This window comes from Protobothrops mucrosquamatus, unplaced genomic scaffold (genome assembly GCF_001527695.2).
Source record: "Protobothrops mucrosquamatus isolate PMUCROS unplaced genomic scaffold, P.Mucros_1.0 scaffold60, whole genome shotgun sequence".
Taxonomy (NCBI): Eukaryota; Metazoa; Chordata; class Lepidosauria; order Squamata; family Viperidae; genus Protobothrops; species Protobothrops mucrosquamatus.
Window position 1 is genome coordinate 211,728 of NW_015386439.1, and position 14,001 is coordinate 225,728.

Consider the following 14,001-nt stretch of genomic DNA (forward strand, 5'->3'; position numbering starts at 1 on the left):
TTTTCAGAATTTTTGTTGCTGTTTTGCTGTTTGAAATGCTCAACAGTTACTCCATTTTTCCCAAGGAACTCTTCTTTCCATCTAGTTATCTGTGGATAGTGGTAAAATGAACATCTTTTAGAATAAAAACTGTTTGTGGAACCCTATTTAACCTCTCTTCTGGACCATTCTGACAGGGAAAGGACTGGAAAATCCCACTAACCTTAGTTGAAGCAGTTGTTTGGTCACAGCAAGAAACACTTTCTGGGATCCAAGATGGCTTAGGCCAGCCAGCTACCCTGTTTGCCTTGGGGAACCCATGGATGAAAGCTTCAAGCGCAGGCCGTGCTGAATTTACTTTTCATGTTACTTTGCTGACTGAACACTACAGATCTTAGCACCATAAAATGGACAAGCTCTTTCCCTCTCCAAGACCATCGGTGTCTGGAACTGAAGTAAGTAAAATAAAGACTTGGAACTTTCTGTACTTTTGATAGGAAAGAGCTACGCTTAGCAGCAATCTAGGCAGTGCTACTGCTCTTCTCTGAAAAAGTTGGATGTAACTCTGCCGGTCCCTTCTGACAGGAAACCCAAGGCAATCAACAATCTACTCCATACTAAGAGCAGAACCCAGGAAGAAATCAAAGTACTGTAGCTGGTTTAGCACTGCTGGTTATTTTTGATCCTTAAGCAAAATGCCACCAGTTAAAAAAGTACTTTCTAGCAACGGTCTGCCTGCTGAGGCTTGTGGCATTAAGCGCAATCCACTTAGCATATGGAAAACAACAGTTCAAACAGAAACTAGAATTCAAAGGGTGACCTCAGATTATTCATTTATAGGAAATATAAATAGACACCGACTTTTCTGGAAGCTCAACTGGAAGGGAGGCAAGAAGATGGATCCAAATGAGTGCACCCTACTCCTACAACCTATCACATATATTGTTGGCAATTCCCAATTCTGATGTTTAGCAGTGTAGCCACTGTACACTAGACAAAAAAAAAAGGATGCTTTTGTAATTGCGCTTTGCGAAGCACAGCCGTTTTCCTTCCTGAAAAGCGTGGAGGACAGCCTGCATTGCTGCACCTTCAGCCCATGCTGAAAAAGGAGCTTGCACATTGTAGTGGTTTGGCACAGCTGTAGTGGTACATTGAAAGAAAGAATGGGGTACAGAAAAGCTCCTTTGGGGCTACAAATTCTAGGGATGCATTCAATAATTGGCGGGAGGGGGACTTATACTCTAGTTTTAACAGTCATCTGACCGACAAAAAGAGGGAACATTGTCATCTTTAGGCTTCATGAATTCTGGTGGTGAAAAAGTACCAAAGGAGAGTTCTATGATACATTAAAACTTTACACTTTTAACGTTGTCCAAGTTTGTCTAACCCTTAAAGCATTTTGATTTTCAGGTTTTCTGAGCTTGGAAGAAAGTAGATGTCCCTATTCATTTTTGCATATTAATATTACAAATTTATGATTGGATTTCTTTTCTTTAGATGCGCCAATATTTCACTAGAGTATACTAGAATCAAAACATCGTGCCAAATAAAAGAGTGTATCATTTCCTCAGCAAAAGGCTACATGGCTGAGGGCTTATCTTATTCCCCCTTGTTTTGACATCTTGTGACACACAAAGAGCAAGATGTCTATGGAGATTCTCAGTCATCCAGGTCACAGTTATCCTAAAGGTGATTTTTTACGAGGCAATTGGATTTCCTTGTTTTTCTTTGATGACGCTTTGCTTCTCATCAAAGAAGCTTCTTCAGCTCATGAAACTTCTTGGATGAGAAGCGAAACGTCTTCAAAGCAAAACAAGAAAGTCCAGTTGCCTTGTGAAAAAGCATCTTTGGGACAAAGAACAAGAGCCATGACTCAAATACTGCATGAATTAATCCAGATCCCATTGGATGTATCATCATTTTCTTTGGGGCCAATTCTGCTAAGGGACAGTCTGGCTCCTGCATGTAGACAAGCAAGCTGACATGGGATTATGCCAGCAGGGCCCCCAAAGCAAAAAATAAAGTGGGGTAGGCCCAAGTCATTACCTGCCCCCTATATTGGCAATGGTAAAATGAGGAACCAGCAGAGCCAAGATTGGTGGCACCAGCACATCCAACCGACTGGGCAAAGACGGGCTGTACACTACCCGCACCCTTCTGATCTGCTGGGAAATGGCAAGTGCAGTGTTTCAGAAAGCACAATGGCACTTTAATCTGATTTTGGCAAACAGCAAGCTCAACAGCTGCTTCTTTAGTAAGTGCTGAACTCCAAATGAAATCTTCTTGTTCCTCCCTGTTCCAAGATGACCATTCCTTCTGGCCCCCGGTATCTCCCTTGACCAGCTCTTAGTGTCGATCACAGAAGGTAGACAAACATGCAATTATCTGTGTTTACATATAAAATGTGAGCGCTAATGACACTCACACACCTACTTATTCACTCTGCTTGGAGGTGCAAAGGAAGATGTTGATGAGAAATAAAAATGAAGTAACCACAGCTTGTCCTTTGAACGTGTTCCGATCCCCAATCTATACTGCTCCTCCTCCGTGCAGAGAGGAGCCCAGCAGTCTCTCCGAAGGCACTTGATGTCTCCTCTCAGGGGAAAAAACAAACATTTCAAGGGGGGTGAAAAGGGCCAGAGCCTGGCATGGCTATGATTCTCTCCAATTCAGGTGCCCAAAGGAAGAGGGGTAACAACTGAGCCAGGCTGTGCCGCTTCCTGTCATCCCCTCTGTGCAAGAGAAAAGGCCGGTTGGAGAGAGCTCAGATTTCTCACAGAGAAGAATCGATGGGCATCACACACTCCGGGAGCTGTTCAGTTTGGTTAGTTCGTTGGCTTCCTCCGGCCTGGCCTCCTCACAGTCACCCTTCTCACCAGCTGCACCGAACTGAGGGCGACTGTCTAATTTAACCAATTCTTTGGGAAACTTCTTGAAGCGGGGAAGCAAATCTTTGAGCTCCAGGTCGGGGGGCATCTTATCCAAGTTCTGTACAGAAGGCACCAAGTTGGTGATCTCATCAGTTGGAGATCGCCCGATGCTGCCATCTACTTGAACCCGAATGTCCGGAGAGATAGACAACTGATGGTGGGGTACCACCCCACTGTCCATGCATTTGGGATAGAGGAAAGTCTTCATTTGGCCTTTGCCCTTCACGTTGACTGTCCCACGGTAATCAAAGTCATAGCCCATTTTGTGAAGAATGCGGTAACTCTCCTCGCTCACCTGGATCCGGCACTCGACTCCTGTAGTGTCCATCCTGCTTGCTATGTTCACAGTGTCCCCCCAGATGTCGTACAAGAGCTTGGTGGTGCCAATGACACCAGCTGTTAGGGGGCCATGGTTAAAGCCAATCCTCAGCTTAAAATTGAACCACAGCATGTTGTTGTTAAAGTCATCAACCACTCGCATCATTTCTTTGGCAAATTCAAAAAGCGTCTGCAGATGGGCATGGGGGTTACTGCTGTCCTGGCACTGGGAAGCATTCAGCCCAGAAGCAGCCATGTAGGTGGCCCCAATGGTTTTTATTTTCTCAATGCTGCTGTAATTAGGCTTGCTCAACAGCTCATCAAAATCCCCAATCAGTTCATTCAGGACACGGTAACATTCCTTGCCTCCTTCGTAATTCTCCTCATAGAACTCGCTGAAGTTCACAATGCTGGCGAAGATCACCCCCCCACTGTCGTGGTTTTTGGAATAACTTTGGGACACTTTCAGCTGCTCGGCCACATGGTAGGGAATGATGTTCCGCAGGAGCCAGTCCGCCTGGTCCCTCATGCTTTGAATCTTGGTACGGTGAAGGTCAGCTTCCACATCTCCATGATAATGGAGACGGTAACTCACCTCAAACTCCCGATTTAAGAACCAAACTAAGACAAGGAGAAGGAAGAGGCCCAAAACTACTTCCAGGCCAATCAGATCTGCCGGCCTACTGAAGTCTTCCGACGCAGACCTGTTGCAGGCGTTCTCTATGAAGCTGGGGGTGGGGAAGGAACAAAACAAAAAATTGAATGCGTACTTTAAATGTAACTTCAGATCATCCTGCATGGGATCTCAAACAGGTGCTGTTGATCATTATGATCACCTAGTTTTTACATGAACATGTATCAACATTTAAAGGCTCAGTGTGTTGGCACAGAGGATACATGTGAAGTTGGGGTGTGCTGAAATGTGGCCTTTGCTCTGGGCAAGTGGCCTATGGGCAGAGGACGGGCAGCCCGATGTAACATTTTTTCCCCAAGTCAAATTCCAAAGAGAATTTCCTTAAATCAAATGATGTACACATTGTAAGAACATCTAATTTTGATACGTATCTTGATACAAATAGAAACTGTCCAACAGCTCAAATCATTACAGCTTCTCTCTTAGCAGTTAACAGAAGAGACACATCTGGCCACACAACAGTGCAAGTGAGAGACTTCTCAGTATGTAGGCATGACACCTTAACAGCACCTGGCTTTATAATGTTAACTGCTCTATAAAAATATTATGCTTGGAAATAATCCATCTCACTGTTTCAGAACTCAGCTGCACTCTGAGATTCACAGAAAGGAAATCAGTGGTTCACAGTCCAAATTTCAGCCTCTTCAAAATCTTTTTCATTTTGGCCACAACTTCTATTCCGACTCTCAGCTGGCGAATAGAGCACTTTGGATCTTTAGAGAATGTAAGCCAAAGGCTGGAGCCTGAGACACAATCAAGCCCAATAGATTTTTAAAACATACCTTAAATTCCTCGGTGAAACGAGATTTGACTCCTCCAAGAAGCTGCAATAGAAACATAACAGTCTCACATTACCAGCAAGCCAAGTCTGGACCAAAACAAGGGCAACTACATTGCACCTACCGCAGTCACAAATTAGGACTTCTTCTCTCACTAATTTGCTAATCCCTGTGATGCATGCACACACTAGTCCCCTTCATACTTTTTCCTTCATTGCTTAGCCACACTCCTAGGCAAAACTGGCAAAAATTGTGGCACTTCCATTGAAGCAAGCAGGCTTCATTCCAGCAGCCTGGGACCTTTCCTAGATACGGCAGCCTGATCTTCGTCAGAATTGTGATGGATTTGCTGTGGCTCACCTGTCGGAACACCAGGGCAGGTGCAGGAGGAGGAGGAGGACCCCTCCCACAAGGGTAGCCAAAGAGGATCTCAACCAGGAGCTGAGCTGGCAAAAGTTACAGTACTGGACTATTGTGATGAGAACTGCAGAACACATAAACATGGTGGACTGCAACAAAAGAAACACCAGTCAGAACAATGGAGCAAATCAGAGCAAAGAAGTTGCACCTTTCCTCAAAAAATCCCAAAGTTAAAATAAGTGACGAGCTTAGAGCAGCCATGCTTAGGAATTCTGGGAGCTGAAGTCCACAAGTCATAAAAGAGCCAAGGTTCCCTACCGCTGGCCTAATACAAGCCCTACCTCAAAAATAAGCACTAGTTTTGGGGTGAGGCACATGCCTAAAAATCAAGCTAGGGCAGGGACGGGGTTTACCATTGCAGCCAGGCCTCCCATGGATTGACGCTGGCCTCGCCAGCCCATTTCTTCTGCAGCTGAAGGAGCAGCTTCATTCTGCAGCTGAGAATGGAGCTCGGGCCTGCATTTCACCATCAGAGGCCCTTCCGAAAGGCCTGTGCAGCCGAGAACCGAGCTACAGGATCTGGCTGGGCGGGATTGTCAGTGTCACCACAGCACGTTGAGTGGAAAAGACCCACCCCCCCCCGAAAATAAGACCTGGTACCTCTTTTGAAGGCAAAAAATAATAATAAGACCGAGTCTTTAGTTTGGGGAAACACGGTAGATAGAAGAAGTCCAGGGAATTGCAGTAGACCAAATTTGGGCTTGGGTGGTAGATAAACTGCAATCTGTGGCACCCACTCCCTCCTGCTCTTGGCTCCCGGCACTGGCAGCAAAGCTCTGACTGAGAAGTGGAGCCCTTTAGGACTATGCTAGTTGACTAGGATGGGCAAAGCGAGCCACTGCCCTTCCGGCTACCCATTTCCACTCCTGGAAAAGAAGTTTCTGCGTGTGATTTGGCACTTTGACCCAAAGCTTCCAATGACCGAAAGTAGGGTAAAAGACCCCTCCCTCATGCTTTTCACTCAGAAGTTCTGCTTGCCCACCAAGAGCTGGGATTGAGGCCAACTTACATAGAGGTTAGTTCCAAACTCAGAGGTGAAGTGTGAGAAGACCGCAAGAGCAGGCAGGGAGATCAAAACGGCCCCGATGAAGTGTCTGGGCAGCCACCCGGCAATCACTTCCAAGAGTCGCTTAGTGCAGACCATCATATCCTCCAGAAAAAAAGCCATCCTGAAAACCGCAGACACGGCCGCTGAGCTTTCCCTGCCCTCAATCTCAGGAGAACACCTCTCTTCCACAAGTGCCCATCAGTGACATCAGAACTTCCCCCTCTTCCAAAATCAGGACAGCCCTCCCGGGCATGAAAGAGAAGTAGCGACACTGGAAGGGATCCCAAGGGAGGGTCCTGGGCATCCACAGCCAGCTCCAGCTTTTCTACAAGGGCAGGGGTCTGCTGGGATCTCTTTCTAATGCACGGGGGGAGGGGGCATTTGCTGTCACCCATACCCAACAAGGGAGCCCTGATATTGAGGAAGGACAAGCGCAGCATTTGGCTCACCTGATTGAGATGGTAAGAGAGACCACCTCAAGTAGGACAGCCACTACTGCCACAGCCACGGCTGCAGGAGGGAGAGGAGAGGCCACCACCCCGTATTTCAGGAAGCAAGCGATGGAGAGGATGAGGAAGACAGTGGTGGAGAGGCACACGTCCAAGAGGGAACTGAAGGTAGCACTGGCGAAGGTCTTCACAGGAACTCTTCTAACCACCTGTGGAGAGCGAGGTCGAAGTTACCTGGCCACACATGGGCTTCTTCAGAACCCAATGCCAAGCAGGGAAATCAAAAGTCACCCAACTCTATACTTTTCAGTTTGATTTCAGAATCTGATCCAGAGATGACCTCCACTCTTTACAAAGGTTCTCTGCAGCACTCTACTTTAAGAAAAAGATTACTAAAACACAGCAACAGTTTTCAGAATCAGTTCTCTAAAAGGCTACCAGAAAGAAAACAATCAGCAAAAATGAGTACAACAAACCAAATTTAATTTCTTAGAGGAAATTATTCTCAAAACCGCTTTAGGAGAAACCAGACCCTCATAACTTCTGTGAAAGAAGATTATTATAAAAGTCACGGATTGTTACTTAGGATAGCTGAGGGACATTTCTGTTATAAGCAGACCTTCCATCTATCTTTTAACTATCTTTGTATGCAAATAATGCACATTTGCCCACTCTGTATGGAATGATAGGTCTTTTTAGTGCATATAGACATGCAAAGGAAGAACTGATACAGGACTAAAGTTTAAAGCAGTCAAAACAAGGGCTGTTTCCAGGACAATGGTCTGTAAAATAAATTATCAATAAAAAACATTCTTCGGGAAGTTTGCAAATCTGAACCCAAATTTATATGTGAACTCTTCCATTTGCACACAAGAGACCCTGAGTTAGTAGCAACACTAGCTATTTAGTGGCCTGAAGGTTAGGATGTCTCCTGCAGAAGCAGATGATATAATACTGGAATAAAAACAAATACTTTATCAGATACTTTGCCAGAATTTCATATACCTATTTAAATAAAAGCAGTAAAATGCGAGAAGAGAAAAAAGCTTTATTTATTAATCTATATGGTTCAAGTAGAAAGGGCATGAATGTTTACACATAAAAGCAAGCTCTATAAATTTAGCATCAAGCCAATGTAGTTTATCAAAATAGTTATTACATGTTCCTGCTTGGAGACTCTAGACAGGAGCCTGGTTGCTACGCTGCAGATACTGCAATTTCAGTTTCTCTTTCAAAGGCATCCCTTCACCAAGGGCAAAAGCAGAGACAAAACACACTTGAAATGACTTAAAGCCTAAATCAAAAGTACGGTAACTGCCAAACTGCTAACCAAGCTTCTTTTTTTAAAGAGGGAATATCAGTGTAGAAAACAAACAGCATAATAATTACTGATCTCTCCCCAGTCAACATGAACAGTTAAAATAAACATAAAATGTTCTGACATCTTGTTACTGTGTTCCTCAGATACTATCAGCATGCATGTGCCTGCATGCACACAGATCCACACACAAAAAACCTTACCTCTTCTTGGTAGCTGCTCCGGTAGGCCATCTCCAAATCATGATCAAGGAAGTTCAGGCTCAACTTGTTAATGGGTGGTTTAAAAAAATAGTCTTTCATCAAGCTGAGGAAAAGATTCATTTTAGGAAAGTTTATTCTCCAACAAAGAAACAATGATTACCCATCCTCCTTTGACAGATCACTGAAACACAGGCATTTCTAATTATTAGTCCATCCTTAATTGGGCTTGGGTGGGCCATGGAGCGCTCCCATGCAGAGCAAAGGTCCAGGTGATGAGAATGCTTTGCCTTACCTGTCTTCTTTAATAACATCAACAAAGTGAGCATCTGTTTTTTCTCTGATATTTTTGAACCGCAATGGCAGAAGAGCTGAATGATCCAAGCTTGCCCCAACCCATCTTCCTTTCTCTTGCAACATTTCATAAAGAGATGTTTGGCTGTTGCTCAGTTTCTCCTCTTGCGGGGGACTTAGAAGCCCATTCCGAGACTTTGGGCTGCCTCCCCCAGGACTCTGATTGAGACAAGAAGAAAAATTAAAGTGATTTATGATTAAGTCAGAAAGAATTCAGATCATACTTGTCTGTTTCTACAAGTATATTGTGGTAGAAAAATCATCTCAGTTCAAAGATTTTGTCATATTTTTGAATGTATAAAACAGCACTTGCAAGATTTAAAGAAAAAAAGAAACATAAGGCCAAACCTGATTAAATTAACAAAAGCAGAAAGATTTGTATCATGTCATGAATCATTTTATTATCACGTCTAATCCCAAAGGTGGCTTCAAATGAGATATACATTTTTTTAAGAAGCGTAGTTGGAACACCTTCCAGTCCACTTTCAGGACAAGAAGGGTCTGCCAGACCCCTTCGGCATTTGTCACTCCTGAGCAAACAGAAGTCAGAAGTCAGGTTTCTCCAGCTCTTTATGCTCAGAAAACCTCAAACAATGTTTAGAAAAGGAAAATGCTAACATTTCTTTAAAAACTATAGAAAATGCATTTTAAACTAAAATTAAATAAAGTACAATTTATTTTTTCAGGGTTTCAGGCTAAAAAAATTAGGAACCTAAAAAGAGCCATATTACCAGAGGCTGAAATTCCAACTCTTAAAAAGAAGAATTGTTAGGATGCCTGTACAGCACTGAAAAATTAAAACAAAAGGAGTTACACTAACCCAGTTAATGAGAAGGCAAAAGAAAGTGCACTATAAGCAGCCCAACTTACAAGGTAGCAAAGGGATTAGATTTGAAAAAGTATCCAACTGTACATCACGGTGTTCTTTAAATCATCCTAGGTCAAATTTCATACATGCCGGTCCTGAGAAGAAGGAAAGGGTTTGCCACTGGGACCATCCGCCCTTGAAGACGCCCGGGCCAGAAGGCCGCCTGTCCTGCGGTTTTACCTGCACCCTCTGCTGCAAAGGCTGCCAAAATCTGAGTCTGTCTGGCCCCGTGACTGACCTGCCTCAGCTTCTGCTCCATGGATGAATGAGGAGGAGGAAGAGGAGGAGTCTTGAGAATAAGTTACCTTTGTGCTGGTCTTGTGGTCCTCCTGGCATCCATTCTGAATGGCTCCTTCCTCTGCACTCATAGCACAGCCAGAAGAAAATGTAACACTGCATGAATGGCAGATCTGCAACCACAAAGAAACACGCTATAGGATGAATTCCTCCTTTCGTCCCTGGCCTGCCTGTACTGTGGGTATCTGTATGCTCTTCAAAATGGCACATATTTTGTGTAACTCCTAGGATGCTATCTAGGCCAGGGATCCCCAACCCCCAGTCCATGGACTGGTACCAGTCCGCAGCATGCCAGAAACCAGTCCGCGCAAATAAGCGAAGCCCCATCTGCAGGATGCAGGCGGCACATGAAACCATGCCCCCTCCGTCCGCAGAAAAACCTCTCTCCATGGAATTGGTTCTTGGTGCCCAAAAGGTTGGGGGCCTCTGATCTAGACTGCATGTGACACTTTTCCCACCTTAAATGTTTCAGAACAAAATGAAATGGATTTGGGCATGGAAGGAAGTTATCATGCACACAAGACGACAGCATTTAGCAGCTCTGTCTTTTCCCCATCTCACATCTCAACCCAATTTGTACAGATCAACAGATTAAACCAAGTATAAATACTTCTATACACATTAGAAAAGCAAATACTTGGTTTTTGGAACAAATGCTCTTATACACTCTTTGCAAAAGCAGACCCATCCAACAGCTATGGCCTTTTTTCTTAGTTGCATTGAATGATTTTGTGCCACTCACTCTACCAAAGCCAGGAACCCTGATCCTTGCCCCTTTATGCCAACTGATTGCTGGCTTTCTCAGAAGCGCTTAAGAGCAGCATTTTCCAGCTCTGTACTAGGCACCATTCATTCCTTCTGCAGTCAACAATGCGAAAGCTCCTAGGCTACGTGAGATTTAAACCAAGCCCCTCACAGCCAATTCATAATGTACACCATCTCATCTTATGACTTCCAGAGCAAAAAATAAAGCAATTTATGATTTGCCTTCTCAGAGGATCAATAACTGTAAATATAAGTTTCCAAGCTCAGGTAGGTTGTTAAAACAGGTTTCTAAACATTAATCCACAGAAATGTACAGAATTTGCATTTGTCAAACCTTATTTTTTTCTAAGTACTTGAATGCTTTTGTTAAATCATCCACATTCTCTGATGAAGCTCCCTGTGGCTTATTCCCGTCTCCTGCTTCTAGACCTGGAAGGAGGAGCATCTCCGAGCAGCTGCAATGGGTCTCCTTCTTTTTCAAACCAGAGATCAAGTATGTTTTCAAACCTACAGGAAAACTATAGTTAACATATCCACTATTCTTCCTCCACTATACACTTCCCCCCAGCTTACCTGTAGAGCTCCTTCTGCAAAGAGCTGTTTACTACAGCTGGCCATCCCACACCCCTTGCCATCACAGCCTGCAGAGCCAGCTGTTCAAATGACTCATTTCTCCTTTGGAAACAGCCAAATACACTTTTTAGCAACAAAACTGCATTTTATAAATTGCTTGGCTAGCTATTAGTAATTTGTTTTTCATTGGCTATTTTTCTATTATATTCCTTAAAAAAAATAGGATTGTGAAACATAACCCAGCAGCGTTTTAAAATTTTTAAATATTGTATATACTTTGGTTTTATTTAAGAGCATTCCGTTTCATTGTCACTGTGAATATTAACTTCCAAAAGGCTTTTGGTATCAAATGAAGACTTAAAAGACCAGACTGGGAACAACTTTGTGTCATTTGCAAACTGATGAGCATCCCTTCCATCCTCTCTTCTGGGCCATTTCTGCAGACACTGAAGAGCACTGCATGCACACAGATGTAGTTCCGTAAGGATTACATGCTGAGTGCGCTCAGTCAGCCAACTCCAAACCCATCTGGTAATGGCACAGCGTGTCCCACACTGTTCTATCTCATCAAGTAGTAGGCTGCCTTACACTCTGTCAAATGCATTACTGAAACCTAAATATATCACATGCACAACATTTCCACAACCTGAAGAAAGACTGGTTTTTGTGTACTTTACAGGATCTTTTACTCCAGTCCCACCCACTACTCATTTATCTCACATTTATCTGTGCTTTTCTTTTATTTAAGATCCCTTTATTAATCCTGGACAATGACCGTAATAAAATTGATACTAAACTGCTAGAAGTCAGTATATGGTCATCAGAATAAAAATTCTACTGACCATATACCACTTCTAGCAGTTTACAACACTCACAGAATCATAAAAACTGTCCCCGAAAAAGCTGGCATCAAAAGCAACTTTTTTCCTTGCCCAACAATCTTATGGAAGAGCTCAGTCTTAACTGCTCTCCAGAATACTGTAGTGCTTTTTCTTACAAAGTGATAATTTATTTTTACAAAACACGTGACTTACCTGCATAGCAATAAAAGTATATTTTTATTATAAAAGTGTACATTGTAAAGTGACATGAGTGACATGCCACAAACTATAAAATAATCAGTTAATTAAAATTCCACCTGGAAACCAAAAGACATTGCAAATACAAAGCACACCTCCCTCATCTTTAGTACCTCTTCAAGGAACCAGGAAAGGCAGAAGCACATTTACCTGGCAGGTTTCATGTAAAACATGAAATTGGTCCAAATCTGCTCACATTAGCACAAGAGAAGGAAAAGGTTAACTTCCAAAGCAAATCAACTCATTTACAGGCAAAAATGAGAGAAATACCTTTCAGCTGGTCTGCTACCACGCTCTGGCCCACGCGCTCCATCACCTTTCCATCCTCCATTTCGTAGCGATCATCCAAGTATTTTGCAGTAGCCTCTGAAATGTGGACCTTCCCAGCGACGCCAAGTTGTTCCATTAAATTGGCCAAATTGACATCATTGGACCAGACATCAAACTTAAACCTCCTCATTCCCAAAATGCCACAAAGGACCGTCCCAGTGTGTACGCCAACCCTCATATTCACCATCTCTTTCTTCTCTTGACAAAACTGCTCAATGGCTTTGATCATGCCCAAGCCCATCTCGATGCAGCAGTAAGCGTGATCTGCTCGGGGCTCAGGACACCCTGCCACACAGTAGTAGCAGTCCCCCAAGGTGCTTATCTTCTCGCACTTGGTGTCCTCGCAGAGGTGATCAAAGCGCCCGAAGAGGTCGTTCAAAAGCCCCACCAGGGCGTGCGCAGATTTGTTGGCACTCATTTTGGTAAAGCCTACGATATCGGCGAACAAAATACTGACTTGTTCTATCTGCTGCATCTTGAAGGGGCGAAACACGATGGGGGTCTTCTGAATGGATGGTTTCTTCTTCCTGCTTTTGGGGCTGGAGGCGGAGTGGCGCTTGACGGAGGAGTTCTCGCTGTCGTCGTCCCCCTGCTTCATCAGATCGTCCGCGATGATCCTGGGCATGACCGAGTGGATCATGCGCTCCTTCAGGGCCTTCTCCACCTCCAGGTCCTTCCCGTGCATGATGGACTGCCCCACCTTGAGGAAGGTGCTCCTAGACCGCACCTCCGACATGATGAAGAGGTGCACCCCGGTGGCGTGGATGCAGAGGTGCAGCAGGGCCTTGCCCAGCAGCTCCCAGGGGGCCAGCCGCTGGCCCGGCGGGGGCGCGAAGCAGCGCTCGTCGCGGAAGCCGTAGCCCAACGCCTCGAAGAGCACCGAGCCGCCCAGCCCCAGCAGCAGGCTCAGGTAGAGCGGCAGGTGCGGCACGGCGTACAGCAGCAGCAGCGCCTCCACGCACAGCGAGAAGCTGCCCACCGGCGACAGGCAGGGCGGGGGCGCGGCGCGCGCGCTCCCGTTGCCCCCCGCGCCGGGCCCGGACGCCGCCGGCAGCTGCGTGGCCAACGGGAGGGCCAGCACCAGCAGCGCCAGCGCCAGCGCCGAGCCGGCCGGGTGGCGGCCGTAGGCGCGCGTGAAGGTGAAGAGCAGCGCGGCCAGGCAGGCGCCCAGGAAGGCGAGCGCGCCGCCCGCCGCCGCCCCCGCCCGCGCCGCGCCGCCCCCCCCGCGCCCCCAGCCCAGGAAGGCGCCCCAGAGCAGCGCCGCCGCGCCCAGGTAGGAGAGCGCGTAGCGGAGCCGGCGCCGCGTCTGCGGGAAGCGGCGCTCGCGGCAGGCCTGTTCCAGGTTGCTCGAGTCGAAGCGCGGGTCCCACCAACGCGGCGAGGCGCGCTCGAAGAGCTGCGGCGCCCGCCCGGCCCCCAGCCCCAGCCCCAGCCCCGGGCCCAGCGCCGCCGCCGCCCGCGCCCGCCGCCCGCGCCCCGCCGCCCGCAGCCGCACCGCCACGCGCCCGCCGCCGCCGCCGCCGCCGCCGCCCCCCCCGGCCAGGCTCACCTCGGTACCGCGCGACGGGGGCGGCGGGGAGACGGCCGCCGCCGCCGCCAT

At 46.3% G+C, this 14,001-nt stretch overlaps 1 protein-coding gene across 1 annotated transcript; it reads right to left on the reverse strand.

The window, feature by feature from the left end:
• Positions 1-1,821: 1,821 nt before the first annotated feature.
• On the reverse strand, positions 1,822-14,001 carry ADCY9 (adenylate cyclase 9). Its single transcript, XM_029283350.1, is given in 9 exon segments — positions 1,822-3,947; positions 5,014-5,209; positions 6,130-6,289; positions 6,618-6,826; positions 8,139-8,241; positions 8,431-8,648; positions 9,663-9,767; positions 10,754-10,926; positions 12,342-14,001. Coding segments are annotated over 9 exon segments (3,996 nt in total). The 3' UTR covers positions 1,822-2,775.